This window comes from Enhydra lutris, unplaced genomic scaffold (genome assembly GCF_002288905.1).
Source record: "Enhydra lutris kenyoni isolate GAN:26980312 unplaced genomic scaffold, ASM228890v2 scaffoldscaffold8, whole genome shotgun sequence".
Taxonomy (NCBI): domain Eukaryota; kingdom Metazoa; phylum Chordata; class Mammalia; order Carnivora; family Mustelidae; genus Enhydra; species Enhydra lutris.
In genome coordinates, this window is record NW_019154092.1 from 10,669,012 (window position 1) to 10,694,949 (window position 25,938).

The 25,938-nt window shown below is 37.3% G+C and overlaps 1 protein-coding gene across 1 annotated transcript in view; it reads left to right on the top strand.

The window, feature by feature from the left end:
• The first annotated feature begins 761 nt into the window (after nucleotides 1–761).
• Nucleotides 762–25,938, top strand: part of LOC111142637 (L3MBTL4, histone methyl-lysine binding protein) — a 378,206-nt gene continuing 353,029 nt past the window's right edge. Inside the window, exons 1-3 of the mRNA XM_022495947.1 lie at nucleotides 762–860; nucleotides 1,247–1,349; nucleotides 21,158–21,212. Of these exons, the coding sequence (XP_022351655.1) occupies nucleotides 1,278–1,349; nucleotides 21,158–21,212 (127 nt within the window). The 5' untranslated portion in view covers nucleotides 762–860; nucleotides 1,247–1,277. The remainder of the gene's footprint in view (nucleotides 861–1,246; nucleotides 1,350–21,157; nucleotides 21,213–25,938) is intronic.

Genomic DNA, 25,938 nt, shown 5'->3' on the forward strand with positions numbered 1-25,938 from the left:
TCCTCATCAATTTGGATGCCTTCTATTTCTTTTTCTTGTCTGATTGCTGTGGCTAGGACTTAACAATATGTTGAATGAAAGTGGTAAAAGTGGACATCCTTGTCTTGTTCCTGATCTTAGAGGAAAAGCTTTTAGCTTTTCACTGTTGAGTATGATGTAAGCTGTGGTTTTGTCATATATGACCTTTATTATGTTGAGGTATAAATCCAGTTTGCTGAGAGTTTTTATCATGAATGGATATTGAATTTTGTCAGACGTTTTTCCTGCATCTTTTGAGATGATCACATGATTTTTATTCTTTGTTTTATTAATGTGGTATGTCATGATTGACTTGCAGATATTGTACCATTCTTGCATCCCTGGAATACATCCCACTTAATCAGGGTGAATGATCTTTTAATGTATTGTTGGATTCAGTTTGTTAATATTTTTTTGAAGATTTTGCATCTGTATTTATCAAGGATAACAGCCAGTAATTTTCTTTTTTGTGGTACCTTTTTCTAGTTTGGTTTAAGGGTAATACTGGCCTCATATCATGAATTTGGAAGAATTCCTTCCTCTTAGTTTTTTTGGGGGGATAGTTTAGAGAGATAGGTATTAACTCCTCTTTACATGTGTAGTAGAATTTACCTGTGAATTCATCTGGTCCTAGACTCTTGTTTGTTGGAAGGTACTTGATTTCTGATTTGACTTTGTTACTAGTCCACTATTCATTAGCATACTGAAGAATGGTCATGATAAATTGGATTCATAAATTTTTTTTATTTTCTCTGTTCCAGATTTCTATGCTATGCCTTTTATGACAAAAGTCCTCTCACCAAGAATACTTCTGCCTTGACACTTGTGGACAGTCAGACCATGTGAGTATGGAATCTGAATACGTAGATTGCAGTGAACCTGAATTAGTTAAATTAACTAAGCAAAAAAGAAAACAAAAATAAAACAACCGCCTCCCCAAAACTGCACAAAACAGCCAAAAATATTGTGCTAGGTAGACCAAAGAAATAGTATCTATCTTTTTTATTATACAAATTCTAGATGAAGTAGAAAACTCATTTCTTTTCCCCATTAACTTATTATTTTAGTGGGATCTATAAGAGCAACAGTGAAATTTTTATGTCAGCTCATTTTTCAGTGTATTTATGGCAACCAGTTAGAAGTTTAATGAAAGCATTATTTGGGTTTGTTTTTGTTATTCTAAAGGGGCAAAACTCCTAAACTTTTTTTATGTGGCACTATTTTGCAGAAAAACACTGCTAAGGAGTGCTAAAGTGGCAATGAAACAGCCCAACAGAAAGAGGAAGCTTAGTATGGATTCCAAAGAGCATTTGAATCAGGATGGATGCTTGGTAAGATGTCCAGTTCCTGGGCCCTTAGTTTGTGCTCACTGTGGAAATTTACAACGTAATTGTATAGTTTGTGTAACCACAGCGGAGGCTGTTTTTTCAATAAGTAGGAGCTGTCTGCTTCTGGTTGAGTTTTATATACAGAGGCATAGAATATAAATGTCATTAAAGCCTGACAACATTTTAAAGGGTAATAATTCATTTTAAAGTGAAAAGAGAACTTTTTTTTTAAATTTTAAAAACATTTTAATGCATATCCTTTGAACACATTTACATGTGCATGTATTTTAAATATAACATATTGCAGAAAAGAAAATATAATATTTTACTATGTATATCTCATGATATGGTAATTCATACAGTTATATCTTATGATATTCTGTGACTGGCCTGTGCTGTCCAAGATTTTATGCTGGTATTTACAAACACAGTGCATTGCTATGATAAGATAATTACTTCTGTGAAAAATACTTACAGGATTTATCTTTCACAACAAATGCTTTGATGCTTAATATTTTATCAAATAAAATTTGTTAAATAATCTTTTCTCTTAATTCCCCACCAAATATAGCACAAATAATTTATGTCTTATTAGAAAGGGATATTTCTCCAATTGAAGGTAATTATTTGATGAATAATCTAAAAAAATATAAAAGATAAAAAGAAAAAATACCTCCCCCCAGTCAGTTATCTAATAGTCATTTAAGGAGGAGCTTTAATTTGTTGTGGAGACGGACTAAAACATTGAGTAGTTATTACTAGGTGATTGGATACAGGTGCTTTTCTTTTCTTTTTTTTTTAAGATTTTATTTATTTATTTGCCAGAGAGAGATCACAAGTAGGCAGAGAGGCAGGCAGAGAGAGCGGGGGAAGCAGGCTCCCCACCAAGCAGAGAGCCCGATGTAGGGCTCAATCCCGGGACCCCGAGATCACGACACAAGCTAAAGGCAGAGGCCCAACCCACCAAGCCACCCAGGTGCCCCTATATTATCTTTTCTATTCATATACTTTACCATTAACATGTGTTACTTTTTGAATTAGAGATAAAACTATACATATGTATGTGTAGGAAAATACCAGGAAGAAAATCCAAATATTAGTCATGGTACATTTTAGTGGGAATTTTAGATACCTTCTTCTCCTCCCTTCCTCCCTCCCTCCCTTCCATCCTTCTTTCCTTTTTAAAGATTTACTTATTTGAGAGTTGAGAATGCACATGCACATGTGAGTGAAGTAGGGGGAGAGAGAGGGGTAGAGAATCCTCATGTAGACTCCATGCTCACTGTGGAGCCTGATGCAGGGCTCAGTCTCACAACCTTGAGATAATGACCTGAGCTGAAATCAAGAGTCGGACATTTGACTGACTGAGCCACCCAGGCGTCCCAAAGGTAATTTTCTTCGTAACAATGGAGGTAATTGATCATTATCAAGTGACGGACAGAGACTGTGGACTGGAGGGTGTTGTGTTTGTTAGGGTTCTCCAGAGAAAGAACGAATGGTAGTAGTTGACTGTCCTCTCACATCCCTGTTCACAATCTTTGTCCCTACTTGATAATGATGAATTAGATTTATATGTGTACATATGTATATAGAAAGATTTACTCTAAGGAATTGATTCATAAAATAGTGAGAGCTGACAGGTCTGAAATCTACAGGGGAGGTTGGCAGGCTGGAGACCCAGAATAAGAGTTAATGTTGCAACCTTGATTCCAGAGGAATTCTGGAGGCAAAATTCCCTCTTCTTTAGAGAGGTCAGACTTTTTTTCTCTTAAGGCCTTCAGGTGATTAGATGAGGCCTCTCCACATGATGGAAGATAATGTACTTTACTCAGAGTCTAATATTTGAGTATAAATCTCATCTAAAAATTACCTCACAGTGACATCTTGACAGCTAGAGGGTATAATACGCATCTTGCTTCTAGTTACTTATGCTCTCTCCCTGTGGCAACTTTTTGTATTCCTACACATTTCAAGGTGGCAGAAGTGACCAGGATACGTCCATAGTGATGGTTTTGGTGATAGTGGGGCATTAGAACTTTCTCATTAGTGACCTCTCATAGACTCTTACCATGTATTGGTCTGGGTTTTGGGGTCTTCAAGTGGTTTGTGGTTATGCATTTAAATATTGCAACTGGCAAAGTGACAAAGTGTCATACACTCTTTGGTTTGATTTCAGGTTAGGTATGGTTTAATGAACTCCCAGCATTAAAGAAGACATGCCAAGTGATGATCTTGTCCACAGTTGGTTTTTGGATGTTAACTCTATGTCTGTGTCTAGTCACAGAACTGTTTCCTTCAGATCAGCCTCACTAGGAGGTGAGATGGTTAATGTGGGGCCGAAATCCAGTCCCCCCTAAGGTCCAGATTGGCTTCATCTCAGTTCTGTGAGAGTCAGTCACTCTCTGTGTACCCCAGAGAGCTCGCTTCAAAGGGGTTCCTTGGACCAGACTTAGAAAGACCTGAGCCTGCCTCAGCTTATGTGACGATGATGTTTTTCTCAGCATTTTTGGTTTGTTATGTCATGCCTTCTGAGGAGACGAGGTACTAAATGTGTTCACAGTTGTTCTTGGATAGTGGTTCTTCAGCTGTGGTCTCTAGAACAACAGCATAGGCATCACCTGGAGGTTTGTTAGAAATGCAGTTTCTTGGGCTTTACTCCAGACCTCTTGGATCAGATATGTTGGGAGTTGGGCTCAGCAGTTTGTATTTTATAAGGCCTCCCGGTGATAGTGGTACGCTCTCATGTTTGAGAACCACTGTCTGAGAAACAGTTAGGCCTATCTTCCCTACTAATTGTCCTAGAGTCATTCAGTAATGGCTGCTTCATAATTCTTAAATTTTTTTGTTTAATATTGGAGACTACTTCTCCTGTCTAAACACATTTGCTATTTTTTTTCTCAGTATCATTTCCTGTCAAGCTGCTAAAATTATTACCGTCCATTATCAGCTCTTCCGTTATCTTGCTCTACAACATGAGTATTCAGACTTCTGTCTTTTCTATATCATCACAAATCCTAGTTTTCTCTTGCAGCTGAACTTGGTTTCTAACTTGATGCCAGTAACTTTACCATTATTTCTTTTCCATGTTGGGATTTCCCCATTTTTGAACCCCAGAAGTGCTCAACACTTACATAGGTGCTATTTGAGTGTGGTGCCTTACGTGGCTGGATTTCCAAAAATAACTGTTGAATGATGTTATTGGTGTTTAATGGCATCTCCAGGCAATTGGGCTTCTTTGATCATACTAAGATAATGATATTTCAAAGGGCCATATTACCGATTTGAGTTTTGAGGTGCTTGGAGCATACAATTATTACAATTATTTTTAAGAATGTTCATATAGGATAATAAAAAAGATGTGCATTTAGGATGAATTCCACATTATACTGTGAGCTAGGGGCTTGTTGCCAGTTAAAGCGTCCACTTTAATTAAACTTAATAGTTTAATAAACTGATTTACATCTGTGGCTGCATTCACGGTGGAGAGAAAGGGGTTCAGTCATGCTTGAATTTGATTATGAAAATCATGTTTGAAATTTGCTTGAATTATCACTAACATACTTTACATTCTTTGTAACCCATATAATTTTACAAGTGACATTTCCCGTCAACTAAGCAAAATAGCATTGCTAGATTAAGCACATTAAACATAAAACTAATGAACAGTTGGGTACTTTCTAAACATCTGCATTTGGGGCACCTGGGTGGCTCAGTCATTAAGTGTCTGCCTTCAGCTCAGGTCCTGATCCTGGGGTCTGGGATGGAGCCCTGAATCGGGCTTCCTGCTCGGCACCTGCTTCTCCCTCTCCCACTACCCTGCTTGTGTTCCCTCTCTTGCTGTGTCTCTCTCTGTCAAATAAATAAACAAAATCTCTAAAAAAATTTTAAAAATAAACATCTGCTTTTGAGGTAGTAATTTCATATCTTCAATATCTAGTAATTTACAGATGTTGATAATAGTATCTGCCAATGAATGTCTTCTTATACTAAAATTTTCTATGTATTTCTTCACAGAAATTAAAAAACATTCCTTTATATTTTTCACTATGCAGGCACATGATTTAAAAAAATAGTACAAATAGTATGAAAATAAGAAGTAAATTCTCTTCTCTACCCACTCACACACATGTTAAACCCCCAATTTTTTTTTTTTTTTGATAAGGAGAAAAAGAGCAAGGGAGGGGCAGAAGGAGAAGGAGAGAGAGAATCTTAAGCAGGCTCCATGCCTAGTGCAGAGCCTGACTGAGGGCTCAATTTCAGGACCCTGAGGTCATGAACTGAGCCAAAATCAAGAGTTGGATTAAGTTGATTAAGACCCCCGGAACCCTCACAAATCTTTATTTAAAGGTGTGACCCCGTTTGTATTTTCTCATCTATCTGTATAGGAATCAAAAGCAAAAATAGGAAGCTAAAAAACCCAAACTCCTTACGCACAAATACATACATACATTCATAATACCTCTGCATGCATACATGCATCCCAAATGGGTTCATATTCTACTTCCTGGTCCATATCTTATTTTTTTTTTTATTTTTTATTTATTTATTTATTTATTTATTTATTTTGCACTTAAGCATGTATGTCTTGGAATGCATGCAGAACATGTCACTGTTTTCAGTGGTGCTTAGCATTCCACTCTGTGAATGTACCATAATTCATTAAACAGTACCCTTCCCTAAACATTTAGGGGATTTTTAGTTTTTGCTGTTGTCTGCTGTGTTAAAACCAAATGTTCTTATTCACATGTTTTCATAGGCTTTTATAGTTGATTCATGGATAAAATCTTATCAGTAGACTTGTTATACTACATGCATTTAACATCTTGATAAGGCTTTTATATCATCTTCCGAGGTCACCCCAGGGTATACCCTCTCTTACGCCACCTACAAGAGTGCTTTTTTTGCTTAGGTTTTATTATTGCATGTCTGATGCCTTTGTTTACTGAGATCTGTCATGTGGATGAGTTTCATTAATGGGCTGGCCCATGGTGCTGCTGTAGGTTTGAAGAGGGGCATTGCCCCGGGTCTGGTAGATTCCTTAACATGTCATGCTTCTTCGTGCATCCAGCATGAAGACAGGTGTCCTTTGTTATCCTTTTCCCACTCACTACCATTAGAATTGACTGGCAAAGTGTAGATACATGATAATTGAGGAAACAAGCATTTTTTTTCCAAAGTGATTTCTTAGGTGTTTGGTGTGCATGTGGATGTTCTGGTCATAAGACCCCAAACCATGTGTAGGCTGTAAAATTTCAGATTTCCTACATAAAAATGTAAGTTTCCTAAATGAAAAAGGAAATTTTATTTGACTCTAGAAGAATAAAATAATTGTGTGTGTAAAATATCTGATACTGCGTAAATATTGGTTTCCATTCTTTCTCTTCCTCTGTACCTTTTAAAATCTAGGCATCTGTATCTGATTAGTGAACTCTAAACTTTGATAAATAGAAATAGGAGTCATCTATTCTCTAAAGGATCTGAATAAATCTGAAAAATGAACTTATTATTGTTGAATATAAAAGAACTAGCAAATACAGGGCACTGTGAGACACTAACTGCTTATGCACTTGAGTGCTCCTAGGTGCATTAAGCCTTTGGAGAAAGGTATAGACATTGGGGCCTAAGTCTTGGCTTTGAAGGATGAGGAGAATCTAAGACGTCTATATTTAATGCTTTATTTAATGTATTTAACAAATAAAATTTATCTAATGCATATTTAATGCTGTTGTAACAAATGGTTCATATGTCCAACCTGGTAAAATAAATCCAACCTGGTAAAATGCAATATGAAAGAACACAACTTCTTTGTATTTTAATATCTGAGTGCTCTAGGCAACTAACCTTGAGAGATAAGGAAGTTGAAGGGTCAAAGGAAGGATCATCTGAGCCAAGGAAGCAGCGTGACCAAAGGTATGGGGTTGGAAGCAAATATGATATATGTGATAAATGACGAGAGTATAATGACTTGTCTGACTGAGCAGATGTTGCTATTGGCAGTTTTGTAGAAAGAGTGTTAGGCCAGGGGTCAGAGTATTTGGATTTTAGTCTTTGGCTCTGGAGGTAATTAGCTCTATGACCAAGGACAAGTCCTTCATCAGGCTGGGGCTCATTTTCTTTGTTTATAGAACAAAAGTCATAGATTAAAATATCTTAAGGGTCTTTCCCTTTCAGTGAGTCTGAGATTTGGTATGTAATGAAGTAGTAAGATGACTCGAAAGGACGTGAGTAGCTAAGCTTAGAGAGTCTTGACGGCAGAGCAGAGGAATTTGTACTTGATATTGTGTCTGCCAACCTTGATATACTAGAGGAGGGAGCCATGGTTGGCTTTGACTTAGGCATAGTGTAATGAAATTTTTTATAATATACTCAAATAGATATTGAGAAAATATTTAAGATAGGGTTGTATTAGTTTCTTAATCTTCAGTAGTACCTAATTTTTTTTATTATTTCGCTGCCCTACACTTGACTGCCATACCAGTTTACATCAGCCAGTAGAATTCATTTATATATGGCGGAACCATAGAAAGGGGACGTGCTCTCTCTCTCTCTCTCTCTCTCTCTCTCTTTTTTTTTTTTTTTTTTTTTTTTTTTTTGTGGAAGTCTTAGCTGATACTGTTTTAAAATATACCTGGAATTTTGTTTTTATTTAGGTAGAGTGAGACTAACAGATCTATAGGTGATTTCTGAAAATTAGTTTGCTACTCACATTTCCGAAGCGGGGAGCACAGCACACAGTGCAACACTGTCCCAGGAAGCCCTAGTATGTTCAGGGACAGAATGAAGGAGGGGAAAACATGGGCAAGATTCGTTATTGTGTGTGTGTGTGTGTGTGTGTTTAAAGTTTTATTCATTTATTTGACAGAGAGCAAGAGCAGGAACACAAGCAGGGGAAGTGGGAGAGGGAGAAACAGGCTTGTTGCCAAGTAGGGTGCCCAATGCAGTCTAGATCCCAGGACCCTGGGATCATGACTTGAGGGGAAGGCAGATGCTTAACAACTGAGCCACCCAGGCGCCCCCTTTATTGTGTTTTTTAATAGGAATGAATGGATGAGGAGGGTCAGGAAACTAAGGAGGCTTAGGATTGGCTGGTTTTAATAATTTCTGTAGTTTCTGGCTTGGGGGATGTTCTCTGATTGTCGGGTACCTGGCCCTGGGATGATTTAGGGCTGGAAGATAACCTCCCAGACTGCAGGAACTCGGTAAGTAGTAGTGAGTGGGGAATGGGCTCAGGGTTGGTTGGTTTGCATTTCAAAGACATGACCCAGGCAAGTTGTTGGCTATCTCTAAGAATTAATTTTCCCACCCACAAGCCTCCAAAATGTCACAGCATTATAAAATACTAAAAAATAAAGAACATGATGAATACAAATACTAGAGAGAAATTTCTTTCAGAGATTATATTATAGAATATTTGAATAAAATGAGATCATTTCCTTCTGTCTGTCTGCATCTGAATTCCAGGAGAGCAAAGGAAAGTAATCCTTTCCTGTTTTATTATTATTATTTTTTAATCTGAAAGGTTAATTTCATTTGTCTTAGTTTTTCATGCATATTGGATCAGAGACAAAGAGAATATGAAAAGTGAACTTGACAACAAGTGAAATTCAAATGCTAGTTTATTACTGGAGTTACCAAAGGAGATTTCAATGGTTTCCATAATTCAGGAAACCAATAGTTGTCACCGTTTGTTCCTATGGAAGAGAAGCAGTGGTGGTTGGATAGCTGTCCTGGGCCTCAGGGACAGGTCTGAGGGTGAGAGAGGAAAGGGCAATATATGGTAGCTCCAAAGTTAGGACTTGAAATTGCTAATCACAGATAAGTGGGTGAAAATCCTTTGTTTCGCTTCCTTGATTGGAATTTGTAGTTAGGGAAATGTAGACACTGATTAATTAGAAAAATCACTGTAACTTGTAGTAAAAGTGCTTGATGCATCCAGGTCCATCAGGAGGTAACAGAACGTGAAGGCTTGTTGGTTATTTTACCACCTTATAATCCTCTCTTCCAAATGATGCATTTTAGGTTGGCTAATGGAAATGTACTGTAGCAAAGACTTATTTTGTGTTCCTTGAACCACTCTCTCTCCCTTTTCAGAGTGTTTTTTCCCCCCTAATGCTTTATTTTCAGTTTTCAGAACTGAAGTTTGAAACCTGAGAAATCACAGTAATGGTTTTATTTTTTTCAATTCATACTGATTTTCTTAAGTGTTCTGTCTGAGAAGATAAGGAAAAATGCTCATTTTACCTTTCTTTTTTTTTTAAATTAACTCTCTATTCATTAATAGCAGTGTGGATTTATTACCTTTATGAAATAATTAATTAGCTCAGATAGAAGCAAATTATGTTAAAACTAGCAGGAGCTTTGGAGAACATTTAGTCTAATCCTTTTATTTAATTATTTTTTAAAAGATTTTATTTATTTCTTTGACAGAGAGAGAGAGATCACAAGTAAGCAGGCAGAGAGAGAAGGGGAAGCAGCCTTTCTGCTGAGCAGGGAGCCTGATGCAGAGCTCGATCCCAGGACCCTGAGATCATGACCTGAGCCGAAGGCAGAGGCTTAACCCACTGAGCCACCCAGGCACCCCAATCCCTTTATTTTATAGACAAGAGAAATTAGGTCCAGATAATATATAATTTGTTCATGATTATATACTTTTGTGGTGGGGTTGGCATTTGGCCTTATCCCAAATTCAGCATTTTTCCTGTTCTAAGGTATGATATTAAGTACTCTTTTATTTACAAAATTGTCCAAAAAATGAGGCCAGTGTATCTTAAGAGAAACATAAATTTATTCTTAAATACAAAATTGCGATCTTTCAGGTGTATGTCTACATATCTCTATAACCTTGATTTATCCAAAAAACATACGGACATAAGGAGCTTGGGTAATTTAATTCCAAAGTGAGAGGTAACATTATTTTTTGCAGGAATATGATTCTTCTATCTAGGCAGAATTTCAATAGCAAATAAAGAAGTGTGAACCAAACATCCTAATCTACAAACGGAGTGACAAGCAGCATATTATATATTTCTTTTTATATTTGAATGATACAGTGATTATAAAAATGCTTCAGTAACTGTTGTGCTCACATAATCAACTCTTGAATACTATTTCTTGTTACCATTTTCAATTTTTGCAGTAGAACTTTCATGAGAAAAGACTGGTGTTGTTTTGAATTATGTAAATTTCCTATGTGTTGAGTGGGTAAAAAGGGATGAAATTGGGGTAAAGAGCTGCCTTAGAAAATTAGACCGATTCAGTTCATCATTTTACATGCAGTCGAACAGGATTAGATTGGATTGGGTTATGGCTTTTCTCTTTCCACCCCCTGCCTGGTAAATGGCGCTGTGGGGCTCATGCTGTGGTCCATAGACCTTCAGGAGTGGCATCAGCAGAGGCTTGTCGGAAACTGGTGATCTCAGGCCCTAACCCAGACCTATGGAATCAAGGTCTGCCTTTTAACAAGATACCAGGTGACTCATATGCATTTAAATTTTGAGAAGCTCTGGATTATAGTTTTATCAGGTTCTATTGTTTTAATTGCATAAAGATATCCATGATACCTTTGGGTGTGAAATCAGCCAGGTAGAAAAGTACTTGAATTCATGCCATCATTCAGCAAATATTTGTTGAGCTAGATTAGGTGCCAAGTTATGTTTTGGGGATGAGAGATGGTTAAGATACTGTCTGCTTTCAGTAAACTCATCAAAGCAGGTGAGACCAATAAGACAGATGATGGTAGTGCAATGTGGTAAGCCCAATAATAGAGATTTGTATAATGTGATAAGCCCAATAATAGAGATTCCAGGTTTCAGTAGGTTACCTAATTTTCATGCGTGGAGAGGGGAGGAGGAAGTAGGAGCAAAGAAATCTCCCCGAGTTGACTCCTTTTTTTTTTTTAAAGATTTTATTTATTTGACAGAGAGAGAGATCACAAGTAGGCAGAGAGGCAAGCAGAGAGAAAGAGAGGGAGGAGGAAGCAGGCTCCCTGCCTAGCACAGAGCCGGATGCGGGCCTCGATCCCAGGACCCTGAGATCATGACCTGAGCCGAAGGCAGAGGCTTAACCCACTGAGCCACCCAGGCAGCCCACCCCAAGTTGACTGCTAAAGGATAAGTAGGCATGAATTAGTTTTCTATTGCTGCTTAACAAATTACACCCAACTTAGTGGCTTGAAACAGCTAGTTATTATTACATCACATTTTCTGTAGGCCAGACACCCAGGCATGGCTCAAATGAATTTTCTGCTTCGGGTCTCAAAGGGTAAAAACAAAGTGTTGGCCTGGCTGAGATCTTTTTGGGTGTGGGGGGTGTGCTCAGTGGCATCTTTCCAAGCTCATGTGGTTGTCGACAGAATTCTGTTCCTTGTGGTTATAGGACTGAGGTTTCTGCTTTCTGCTGGGTGTTGAGCAAGGGCTGGTCTTGGCTCCAAGAGACCCTGTAGTTCCTTGTTACAGGCCCTTTCACAGCATGGTAGCCAGCTCTTTCAAGGCCAGCAGGAGATCCTTCTGCTTTAGTCAGCTAAGGTGGAGCCATCTGTTAAAATGCAGTCAAGGGACTTTGGATCTGCACTTTGAAACCTGGTGGAGAGAGATGTGGATCCATTGGCCATCTTGTCTGTGAGTCAGAGTGAACAGGACAGAGGTGGGCAGGAGGGAAGCTCTGGAGAGCAGCAAGGATGGTTGCATACAAGGGGCAGGGAGGCATAGGTGAGGCCAGAGTGGTGCAGGGAGAATGTGCCAGTGCAGGGTTGTCACAGAGGAGGTGAGAATGTGATAAGGAGTGGGAGACCGCTCAATACATTTAAGTCTTTATTCTTTTCTCCATTAGCCATTCAGTGGTAAACACCTATCAGATGATGGACAGTCCGTGTACAAACACTGGACATTGTGTTTCATTTGTGCCCCAAATCCACCGTGGTTCCTTTTATATAATAATGGCTCAAGAATGTTATTTATTTATTATTATAATTTTTAAATATTTTATTTATTTATTTGAGAGAAAGAGAGGGAGAGAGCATAAGCAGAGTGGAGGAGTAGAGGGAGAGCAGGGAGCCCAATGTGGGACTCAGTCCCAGGACCCTATGATCATGACCTCAGCCAAAGGCAGATGCTTAATCATCTGAACCACCCAGGCACCCTCGATAAGTGTTTTTTAAATAGGTAATTAATTTGGTTAGGGTTTTGAGATTCTTTACTCTCCCCACAGTATTCTTTCATCAGAGATTCTGTTCATTTGAGATATGTTTCTTCAGTCAGTCAACAGGAATAGGTAGGCTAACTTAATTTTTATGAAGTCTGGATATATTCTTGGCAGTTTGAAATCTAGCAGAACACTTGACAGCTACCATGGGGAGTCCACCATGTGTCATGTGCTGCAATAAGTTCAGTTCAGTTCAGTAAGTTCAGTCTCAGTTCAGTAAGGAGGTTATGATTTCTCCAAATCACAGACTAGAAAACAGGCTCCCAGAAATGAAATCACTTGCCTAGCATTGCACCACTAGTAAGGTAGACTGGGGATTGGACCCTCAGATGCCTGACTCTAACACTGAACAGAAGAGAACTCACTCACTGTGTGTGAAACACTAAATATTTTAAGGAATCCTATTAAAACACAAGGTTGTCGTATTAAAACAGTGTGTCACTGCTAACTGAAAAGATAAGCCAGAGAACCAGAAAAGAAACACCAGAAGTAGGAGCAAATGCACATGGGAAGTAGGAGCAAATGCACATGGGAATTTAGTATATAATATACACACATTGGGACAGATGAATGGCCACCTGGTGAAGATACTGGGTGCTTACTTCACATTATAGTGTGAATATATTCAGATTTATCAAAGATTCAAATGTGGGAAATCATAAATGTAATAGAAAAACAAAGTAGAAGCTTTTTATAATTTGGGAGTAGAAAAGGATTTTCTAACTTTTATTCAAATCTAGAAGACATGAAAGAAAAGTTTGGTAATTTCCGTTCTTAAACAACAAAAATCTCTGCATATTTAAAAATATCATAAAAAAGTTAAAAAGACAAATGACAAGCTGGGAAAAAAAGAATAATGCATCTCATAATGTAGACAAAAGACTAATCTTCCTAATTTATCAAGACCCAAAGATGAGTAATCATTCCAACAGAAAATAGATCAAGGATGTAAAATGATATTTGACAGAAAAGGAAAAACAAGAAGCTTTTAAATATACAAAGTGATCTTCAGTTTCATCCTAATGAAACAAATGCAAATTAAAAATTATAGTAAGATATTTTTCATTCATCATCTTGGCAAAAATCCAAAAATTTGATAACACACCCTGTTGACAGGCTACAGGAACACAGGTCCTAATCCAAGGCTCATGGGACTGTTGAGTGGGGAAGCTCATGTGGAAATTAGCAGCAGGAAAATATGAGTCTCTGTTAACCAGCAGTTTCACTTTTCTTTCTTTCTTTCTTTCTTTCTTTCTTTCTTTTTTTTAAGATTTTAAAGATTGATTTCTTTATTTGAGAGAGAAAGTGAGCAAGCATGAGCAGAGGGAGGAGCAGAGAGAGAATCACAAGCAGACTCCATGCTGGATGCAGAGTCCAATGTCTTAAGAGCCTGAGAGCACGACAGGAGCCAAAACCAAGAGATGCCGAACCGACTAAGCCACCCAGGCCCCCCTGGCAGTTTCAGTTCTGAGAAGCCATTCCACAGATATCCTAGCACAAATGGAAAATGACATACATGCTAGTTTTTCACTGTAGTGTAGTATGACTGGGGAAAAAAGATCAGAAGCAACCCAAACATTCATAAATATGGAACCAGTTAAGTAAATCATGAAATATCATTCAGTGTAATTCTGTGCAGCTGTGAAGAAAGACTGAGAATGTTCTTCGTGACCTGATAAAAATCTCTGAGGTATTTTGTTAAATGAAAAGAGAGGTGGAAAACAGTATTATGATATGCTACCTTTGCACATCAGAGCAAGAAAATAAGAATATATATTCATGTTTCTTTGTATTGTTATAAAGAAAATGTTGCAAGGACATATTAGACTCTAATAACAGTGGTTACTGGGTGGAGGTATTGAGTTGGCCAGATGGAGGTGGATGAGTGGGGAAGTTTTCACTGTACTACTGCTTTCTGTGTATATTTTTACCTTGAACCATCTGAATTCAAAAAACAAATGATATATAGAAAGATACCAAGCTAAGGCATCTCACTGAATCTATCACAGTCATATACGGCTATATTGGCAAGTGGTTGCCTGGCTTGCTTACCCGTCAGTAAAGAAACACTAAACACATATCTCAATCTATGCATTTATTTGAAAATTGTATGATTTACTATTATACAAATTGTATTTTGTACCTTAAATCCATAGACCAAAACAGGAACTGAAATTGTTTAATATAAAAATGAAATTAATAGTATTTATTCTGTTACAAACAAGTTAGTTATCATTAAAATATTAATATGCTTGAATCTTTTTTGAAAGCTTGATTCAAAGCTTTATGTTGACATTATCTGAAGTCTGTTTTTTAGATTCATTTGTAATAGTTATCATAGCCAGGATGACTGAGTATCCTGGTTTCTCTAGAACTTTGGGGTTCCCCACATGTGGGACTTCAGTGCTGTGACTAGGTCAATCCGGGGAAAACTGGGGCAGTCTCCCTTGTCATAGCTTAAAAAGACATATCCCCAAGATATATAAGACTAACTTGAAGAAGTGATCGTTCACCAAACCTACCAAGTCATGACACTCATTTCTCAGCATCTCCCATTAATTATGTGAAGGCTTTTGTGTATTTCACCTGCTGAATTTTCATCTTTCCTGATGACAGTCAGTTTTTCTTGGAAATCAATAAAAAGTATCACATATTTGTATTTTTAAAAGTAAGTTCAAAGCCCCCTGAAACCCTTCATTTGGAGGATTTTTAAAAAAGATTTTATTTATTTATTTGAAAGAGTGAGAAACAGTGAGAGAGGGAACACAAACAGGGGGAGTGGGAGAGGGAGAATCAGGCTTCCTGCTGAGCAGGAAACCTGAAGTGGGGCCAGATCCCAGGACCCTGGGATCATGACCTGAGGCAAAGGCAGATGCTTAATGACTGAGCCACACAGGTGCCCCAATTTGGAGGACTTCAAAATTGGGAAACTGTTCCCCAATTTTTAAGTGTATAATTGTGAGTTTGTATGTGGGCATACATTGTTTATGACCACAAAACTATGTAAATGAAACATATTTGTGGATACCCATTAACAAATGCTCTTTGCTAGTGAGTATCTTTCTTTTTTTTAAATTTTTTTTATTGTGTTATGTTAGCCACGATAAAATACATCATTAGTTTTTGACACAGAGTTCCAAGATTCATTGTTTATGTACAACACCCAGTGCTCCATGCAATATGTGCCGTCCAATATGTGCCGGGGTCACCCATCTCCCATCCTTTCCCCTCCAAAGCCCTCAGTTTGTTCTTCAGAGTCCACAATCTCTCATGGTTCGTTTCCCCCTCTGATTTCCCCCAATTCACTATTCCTTTCTTTTTCCTAATATCCTCTAAGTTATTCCTTATGTTCTACAAGTAAGGGAAACCATATAATTGACTTTCTCTGCTTGGCTATTTCACTCAGCATAATCTCCTCCAGTCCTGTCCATACGAAAGTTGGGTATTCATCCATATATTCCACTGTATATATGAACCACATCTTCTTTATCTACCCATCTGTCAAAGGGCATCTCAGCTCTTTCCACACTTTGGCGATTGTAGACATTGCTGCTATGAACGTTGGGGTACACATGGACCTTCTTTTCACTACATCTATATCTTTAGGGTGAATATCCAGTAGTGCAATCGCAGGGTCACAGGGTAGCTCTATTTTTAATTTTTTGAGGAATCTCCACACTGTTTTCAAAGTGGCTACACCAACTTGCATTCCCACCAACAGTGTAAGAGGGTTCCTCCTTCTCCACATCCTCTCCAACATTTGTTATTTCCTGCCTTTTTAACCTTTGTAATTCTAACTGATGCAAGATGGTATCTCAATGTGGTTTTGATTTGAATTTCCCTGATGGCTAGTGATGATGAACTTTTTTTCATGTGTCTATAAGCCATTTGTATGTCTTCATTGGAAAAGTCCCTATTCATGTCTTCTGCCCATTTTTAAACATGATTATCTATTTTTTGTGTGTTGAGTTTGAAAAGTTCTTTATAGATCTTGGATATCAACCCTTTGTCTGTAGTGTCATTTGCGAATATCTTCTCCCATTCCATGGGTTGCCTCTTTGTTTTGTTGACTGTTTCCTTGGCTGTGCAGAAGCTTTTTATCTTGATGTAGTCCCCAAAGTTCATTTTTGCTTTTGTTTCCTTTGCCTTTGGAAACCTGTCTTGAAAGAAGTGCTGTGGCCAGTGTTGGAGAGGTTACTGCCTATGTTCTCCTCTAGGGTTTTGATGGATTCCTGTCTCACGTTGAGGTCTTTTATCCATTTTGAGTTCATCTTTGTGTATGATGTAAGAGAATGGTAAAGTTTCATTCTTCTATATATAGCTGTCCAATTTTCCCAGCACCATTAATTGAAGAGACTTTTTTCCACTGTATATTTTTTCCTGCTTTGTTGAAAATTATTTGACCATAAGTTCAGGGTCCATATCTGGGCTCTCTACTCTGTTCCATTGGTGTTTGTGTCTGTTTTTGTGCCAGTATCATGCAGGACCCATCCATATGCTGTCTACAAGAGATGCATTTTGAACCTAAAGTTACATCCAGACTGAAAGTGAAGATATGGAGAACCATCTTTCATGCCAGTGGGCCTCAGGAGAAAGCTGGGGTAGCAATTCTCACATCAGATGAATTATATTTTAAGCTAAAGACTGTAGTCAGAGATATAGAAGGACACTACATCATTCTTAAAGGGTCTATCCAACAAGAAGATCTAACAATTATAAATGTTTATGCCCCCACCTGAGAGCAGCCAACTACATAAGCCAACTGTTAATCAAAATAGTCATATTGATAAGAATATGTTAATTGTAGGGGATCTTAACATGCCACTCTCAGCAAGAGATAGATCCTCTAAGCAGAAAATCAACAAAGAAATAAGAGCTTTGAATGACACATTGGACCAGATGGACCTCATAGATATATACAGAACGTTCTACCCTAAAACAACAGAATACTCAAGAAGATATACTGTGTCACAAATCAGGTCTCAACTAATACCAAAAGATTGAGATTATTCCCTGGATATTCTCAGACCACAATGCTTTGAAACTGGAACTCAATCACAAGAAAAAGTTTGAAAGAAATTCAAACACTTGGAAGCTAAAGACCATCCTGCTCAAGAATGTTTGGATCAATCAGGAAATCAAAGAAGAACTTAAACAATTCATGGAAACCAATGAGAATGAAGACACATTGGTCCAAAACCTATGGGATATGGCAAAGGCAATCAAAGGGGGTAATTCATAGCCATCCAAGCCTCACTCAAAAACATTGAAAAATCCCGAATATACAAGCACTCTTTACACCTTAAAGAATTGGAAAATCAACAACAAATTAAGCCAATCCCACCCAAAAGAAGGGGAATAATTAAGATTGGAGCAGAGATCAATGAGTTAGAAACTAGAGATATATATAGTAGAACACATCAACAAAACTAGAAGGTTGTTCTTTGATAGAATTAATAAGATTGATGAACCACTGGCCAAACTAATCCAAAAGAAAAGAGAAAAGACCCAAATTATTAAAGTTATGAATGAAAGGGGAGAGATCACGACTAATACCAAGGAAATAGAAACCATCATCAGAAATTATTATCAACGGCTATATGCCAGTAAGTTAAGCAACCTAGGAGAAATGGATGCATTCCTGGAAACCTATAAATTTCCAAGAGTGAAACAGGAAGAAATTGACAACCTGAATAGACCAATTGAAGCAGTGATCAAAAACCTCCCAAAAAACAGAAGTCCAGGACATGACAGATTCCCTGGGGAATTTTACCAAACCTTCAGAGAAGAAATGATACCTATTCTCCTGAACCTATTTCAAAAAATAGAAACAGAAGGAAAACTTCTAGACTCTTTCTATGAAGCCAGCATTACCCTGATCCCCAAACCAGGCGAAGACTCCATCAAAAAGGAGAATCTATAAAGAACTCCTCAAACTCAGCACACACAAAACAGATAATCATATCAAAAAATGGGCAGAAGATATGAACACTTTTCCAATGAAGACATACAAATGGCTATCAGACACATGAAAAAATGTTCATCATCACTAGCCATCAGGGAGATTCAAATTAAAACCACATTGAGATATCACCTTACACCAGTTAGAATGGCCAAAATTAGCAAGACAGGAAACAACATGTGTTGGAGGGGATGTGGAGAAAGGGGAACCCTCTTCCACTGTTGGTGGGAATGCAAGTTGGTGCAGCCTCTTTGGAGAACAGTGTGGAGATTCCTCAAGAAATTAAAAATAGAACTTCCCTATGACCCTGCAATTGCACTACTGGGTATTTACCCCAAAGATAACAGATGTAGTGAAAAGAAGGGCCATCTGTACCCCAATGGTTATAGCAGCAATGGCCACGGTTGCCAAACTGTGGAAAGAACCAAGATGCCCTTCAGCGGACGAATGGATAAGGAAGATGTGGTCCATATACACTATGGAGTATTATGCCTCCATCAGAAAGGATGAATACCCAACTTTTGTAGCAACATGGACGGGACTCGAAGAGATTATGCTGAGTGAAATAAGTCAAGCAGAGAGAATCAGTTATCATATGGTTTCACTTATTTGTGGAGCATAACAAATAGCATGGAGGACATGGGGAGTTAGGAGAAGGCAGTTGGGGGAAATGGGAAGGGGAGGTGAACAATGAGAGACTATGGACTCTGAAAAACAATCTGAAGGGTTTGAAGAGGTGGGGGGGGTGGGAGGTTGGGGGAACCAGGTGGTGGGTATTAGAGAGGGCACGGATTGCATGGAGCACTGGGTGTGGTACAAAAACAATGAATACTGTTATGCTGAAAATAAATTTAAAAAATGATTAAAAAAAAGGAAAATTTCAGACCAATATCCCTGAGGAATATGGATGTCAAGATTCTTAACAAGATCCTAGCTAATTGGATCAAACAGTACATTAAAAAAAATTATCCAGCATGACCGGGTGGGATTTATCCCTGGAAGGCAAGGGTGGTTCAACATTTGCAAATCAATCAATATGATAGAACAAATCAATAAGAGAAGAGAGAAGAGCTACATGGTCCTCTCAATTGATGTAGAAAAGCATTTGACAAAATACAGCATCCTATCCTGATTAAAACTCTTCAGAGTATAGGGATAGAGGGAACATTTCTCAGCTGCATAAACTCCATCTATGAAAAATGCACAGCAAATATCATTCTCAATGGGAAAAAGCTGAGAACCTTCCCATTGATATCAGGAAAATGACAAAGATGTCCACTCTCGCTACTGTTGTTCAACATAGTACTAGAAATCTTAGCAACAGCAATCAGACAACAAAAAGAAATAAAAAATATTCAAATAGGCAAAGAAGATGTCAGACTCTCTTCACAGATGACATGATACTTTATGTGGAAAAACCAAAAGACTCCACCCCCAAATTATTAGAACTCATAAAGCAATTCAGTAATGTGGCAGGATACAAAATCAATGCGCAGAAATCAGTTGCTTTCTTATACACTAACAATGGAAACATAGAAAGGGAAATTAGAGAATCGATTCCATTTACAATAGCACCAGAAACCATAAGATATCTGGGAATAAACCTAACCAAAGAGGTAAAGGATCTGTACTCGAGGAACTACAGAACACTCATGAAAGAAATTGAAGAAGACACAAAAAGATGGAAAAACATTCCATGCTCATAGATCAGAAGAATAAACATTGTTAAAATGTCTGTGCTTCCCAGAGCAATCTATATTTTCAATGCCATTCTGATCAAAATACCAGCGACATTTTTCAAAGTGCTGGAACAAATAATCCTAAAATTTGTATGGAACCAGAAAAGACCCTGAATCACTTAGGAAATGTTGAAAAAGAACAACAAAGCTGGGGTCATGATGTTGCCTGATTTCAAGCTTTACCACAAAGCTGTGATCACCAAGACAGCATGGTACTGGCACAAAAACAGACATGTAGACCAATGGAACAGAGTATCTTTCAAAAAAAAGTTATCCCTTAGTCTTTGTTAGGTGGCCCACTTTCCTTCCAGAGTTTCTACGAGAGTATGTCTGATGAATTGCTTGCTCTGTGGAGAGAAGTTCTGCCATGTTCTTGTTGGGCACTTGTGGTGTTTGTCATATTCAATCTGTGGTCTTTTTCAGAGGAATCTTTGAAGTCCTTTGTCTCTACTTTGTAGGTCAGTTTGTCTAAAATTAGGTAATATAATCTGGACTGAGTCATAATAATCTGTCATAAGTGCCAGTAGGTTGAAGGAAGATGTATGTTGGAGGACTTGGCTCTGGTGTGGGACTTGCCTCTTCCATCAGCCTGCCTCTGGCATGACTATCACACCCAGGTAGTAAGAAGGCGCCTTTATCCACATCAGTATTAACTGTTATTGAACCTTCATCTCTCTCCTATTTTAGCCAGCAAAGAATTAAGACAGTAATAAAGGATTCCTCCCATGTCCAAATGATCATGGCGTGCCTCTGGGATTTGCATACCCACCCGAGGGCCTGGCTGCTGATGTACTGTCCCCATTGTTACAGTGCTTTTCATAGCGTGGCTTTCTGCACACAGAGAAGTTCGTTTCTGGTGTGTCAAACAGTTATCCAGAAATATGGTCTAAGCCACATTTTCTGTGTTCTAGGAGCAAGCTGAGGAAGATAAGAAGCCCAGAGATGGTGCCACCCCATTGAGTCACGGTAATCATCCCCATCATTTACAATTTTAGTACACAATGAATAACTTTTAAATGAAGTTTTTATTAGATTGCTTTTGTTGTTTTAGGTTTATTAATTAAGCTTGTAATTGTAGGATCATTTATTGTCATTGCTGTTACATACTGTTCTGGAGACTTTGAGTCATCTAAGATTTCCAAATATGTACAGCAAGAAAAATGCTGAAGCTCTGGCCTCATTTATTTGCCTTTTAAAAATGCTGTAAGTAAAACAACTTCCGTTTTGTAAACCTTCCCTGAGAACAAGACAATAAGCAATGCTACTTAGTTTAGTGTAATTCTTTGCTTGAGCTTTTCCCAGAGTAGTTTCATCTTCTAATGATCACATTTGTACTCTTCCACTGAAGTCTTGTTTTAGAGGAGATTGCACATTTGCTCTAAATTGAATATCCCTCATTATGGTTAATACATCAATAGGTTTTAGATAACAGCTTATTAGTATTCAGCAAATTCTCTGATGTTTTAAATTTATTTATTTATTTATTTATTTATTTAAAAGAGAAAGCACAAGTGGGGGACATGCAGAGGGAGATGGAGGGAGAGACCCTTTAGCAGTCTCCATGCCCACCACGGAGCTCAACACAGGGCTTGATCTCACAATGGTGAGATCATGACCTGAGCCGCAATCAGGAGTCGGATGCTTAATAAACTGAGCCAGCCAGGTTCCCCTCTGATGTTTTTCGTTTAAATCAACAAATGCAGATGGTATTTTCCTGGAATATATATTCCATTATTTTATGATTATTACTATACAAGCAGACAACTGCTATTAAGTTTTCTGTAAAATATAGTTGAATTTTCAGCATTTGTGCTCCATGGGAAGGAAGCATATACATTTGATAAATCTTCTCTAATGATCTTTTGAAAATATGTTTAACATTTGTTGAATAAGCTTTTTTTTAAATAAACAATGGAAACAACTAAAAATACCTTGAAAAAAATGACAAGCAAAAATTGAGGTTTTTAAAGACCATTTTATATTGTTCAGTTTGGGGACAAAATATTGAAAATTCATGATCTTCCATCTAAATGCTTTTTTTTTTTTTTTTTCAAAATTTTTTTTTTTTTTTTTTTTTTAGAGTTTTTTTTTTTTTTTTTGCAGAGAGGCAGTCAGAGAGAGAGGAGGAAGCAGGCTCCCCGCTGAGCAGAGAGCCCGATGCGGGCCTCCATCCCAGGACCCTGGGACCATGACCTGAGCCGAGGGCAGAGGCTTTAACCCACTGAGCCACCCAGGCGCCCTCATCTAAATGCTTTTAAAATAAAAGTTGTTTTCTGCTCTAAGCAAAATATGCTGCTTTAAATTCTCTTCTTCTCTTGCTGTCAGTCATGTTCTTTGCTGAAAAAGCAAAATAGAATACAGTAATTTGATAATTATGTAACTTGATGTTCAACTCCATTGAGATACATTTTAGTTATGCAACATTGGAATTCTAGAAATAAATTTGGACTGTACTAGTCCCTAACAGCGGGGCTTTTTTAAACATTATTTTTTCCTTTGTAAGAGAGAGTTTGTGATTTATAATGTTGTTGTTCTCCTCTGCAGGTATATTTTCACTCTAATGCAAATTGTTCTAGATTCTTCTACTCCATGGTTATAACATTTATTCTAGAAAAAGATGCAGTTAGACCAACAATTTAAGAATGTTTGGTCCTCAAAATTTAGATTTTTTAGTAATTTAGTATTTATAGTTTCATATAGCCAAATATATGTTTGTTGTAAATAGTATTTTCAGTTTTATTGGAAGTGCCTTTTTGCTCTTGTTCTTCCATTGTCAGACTAGTTTTTATGGTTAGTGGTCCATTCTCAAAAGTTTTCACCTGTGGTTTATTCTCAAATCTGAGGTTGTTGCTGTTTGTCCCAACTCTTGTCCATAGGTACATGTTTAGAAGAAGGATGAGATTAATTTGTGCATACAGATGCAACAGACTGCTAGTGGAAATGGAAATTAAATTATTTGAGGGGGGCTTTTGAGGTCCTGCTTTTAGTGGGATGAAGGAAACTGTTCTCTAAATTGCCTATTGTAATATTATAGTGAAGATTTTCTTACTCTAATTCCTGAAAATTGTTTAATTTTTTTCTGCAGGCTTCTTGCAAGACAAAAGATTTAGTCCTTACTTATGTCTTAAAAATAATAACAAAAGAAAAGCAAAAAAATTGAATACATACATATTTATATGTAAACAGAAAATTGTATTAAAAAATAAACACAATTCTTTGTCCTGATTTTACAAGGAAGACATTTCTTTGGAAATCATTACAAAATAATTTACTGAGAGCACAATCTGTGCCCTAATACTGTCCTGTGTTATAGATGATGAAGCTTTGAGAGGCCCTTTGACTTTTTTAGGGTAGACAACTAGTGAATGGTGGATCCAGGGTTTAAGCCCACATCTAGTAATTCTAAAGCTTATGTCCTTTCTGCTTTACCTGTTATTTAACATCCTCCTTTCTTTTTAGCTATTAAGACAAAAATACAGAAAATGAATTTTGTTAAGAAATGTTATGGGAAAGATAACTGCTCATAATCAAGGTGCTAATGCTGTTAATCCAGCCCTCTGTGTCCTAGAAACTGGCTGAACTAGATTTTTCCCAACATAATCATGCCTTGGAATTAATTTTGTTTGGTTATTTTGGAAACTCTGTGAGCTAGAGTATTCCTGGTGATTCAGAAATTTTAACAATTGCCTTGGATACCTCTAAGAAAAGGTTTGTTTTAGTAAGTATTATTTGTTAATAATTATTTATGACTTAAGGTATCCGGTTAGTATTATTAATCACTCTGTAATCCCAGACCTCCACATTTGAAGTCTCCAAGATAAAAACAGCTCATTTTTTCTGTTGGATGAGTGATCTGGCTTTTTCCCTTCTAAATTTTAAGTGTTTTTTTTTAACTAATGCTAATATTTTTTTGGTTGAGTGTTGGGGCAGTGAGGTCTTTATAAACATAAAAAGAATAGAAGAAATTATAAAGGAAAATGATATATATATAAATTAAATAATATATAAATATATGTATATAAATATATTTTTATATAATATGTATATAATATATATAAATTAGACTTTGTACATCAAAGAACATCATAATAAAAATTAAACTGGAAATAAACCAGCAAATATTTACCACAACTACTGACTGAAGGTCCATGCACACAATGGATTTAGAAGAAATAATGAGATACACTAAGATCTCAGTGCAGAAATAGACAAAAGACATGAACAGGCAATTCATGGAAGATGGAATGTGTTAAATACATTTAATTTACTAGAAAGCAAAGAAATACACGTTTAAATGTAATGAACATTTTTTTGGCCTCCTAATTAACAATTAAAAAACATGCTGACACCACTTGCTGGTGGACAAGGGAGCTGGCTGTCCGTACACTGCTATTGTGAGTGCAAGTTGTTCCATTGTTTTAGGGAACATATTGTTAGCATTTATTTTTAAATAAACATTTCCTTCAACTCTGGAACTCTATTTTTTGGAATTTCTCCCAGTGAAGTAAGCCATCTGCATTGAAGGTATGCATATGATATTGGTTGTGGTACTGATTATAAATGGAGAAGAGCTGGGAATAATATAATTGTCCTATGAATTTCGAATAGGTAAAACATTATGGTACAACTGTGTGTAGACAGTTGTGTGGTCACTTAAGTGCTTTGGAAAAAATTAAATTACATGGGAGGGAAAGCTTATGGTAACATATTAAGGAGGAAAAAAGCTCAGATGAGTAATTTCAGTGATGGTTGAAAAAAATCACCTATCTATAGCATGGAAAGAAAGATGTTAACAATTATTATCTCTAAGTTGTGAAATAAAAGAATGTTTTCTATAATTTCTAAGGTTTTTGTTTTGTTTTATTTTGTTTGTGGGGTTTTATTTTTTGCAATTAGTAGGTAATCATGGGACAGGTAAATATTGAAAAAATAATTTGGAAAATTCTGAACATAAAAACTTCAGTTTATGGAGTAGAGGATGCTTTTGGAATGTCTGTTTTTGGATTTCTTCTTTTTTTGTAAGTAAACTTTTCATTTTGGAATAATTTTAGATTTGAGAAAAGTTGCATAGTACAGGTAGTCTTGTATGCCCTTCCCCAGTTTCTGCTAACATCCGTCTGTATCTTATATGACTGTAGGACATTTGTCTGAACTAAGAGATTAACGTTGGTACATCATGTCAACAAACTGCTTAGTTTATTCAAATTCCACCAAATTTTTTACTAATGTTTTTTCTCCAGATTATCATTAGAGGCCTCTGGGCATCTGGCACTTTGACCGGCACCTGCCACTGAACCCTGCCTTCCCCCGTTTTGCTTTGGCCCAACAGAACATGCTGTCTTGGGGTACCTGGTTGGCTCAGTCAGTTACGAGTCTGCCTTCGGTTCAGGTCATGATCCCAGGGTCCTGGGATGGAGCCCCATGTTGAGCTCCCTGCTCAGTGGGGAATCTGCTTCTCCCTCTGACCCTTACCTTGCTAGTGCTCTCTCTCTCACTTTCTCTGTCTTTGAAATAAATAATAAAATCTTTTAAAAACAATAATGTACAGTCTAGACCTTTTGTTGTCTTTTGCCTGGAGGCCTCTTCTTCTGGCTTATCCAAGTAGCTGGCTCCCTCAGAACAGCATTATCTTCTCTACTTTCCTTATTTTGTGTTTTTCTCCCTCTTCTGTTTTCTCTCAGCATACCCTAGG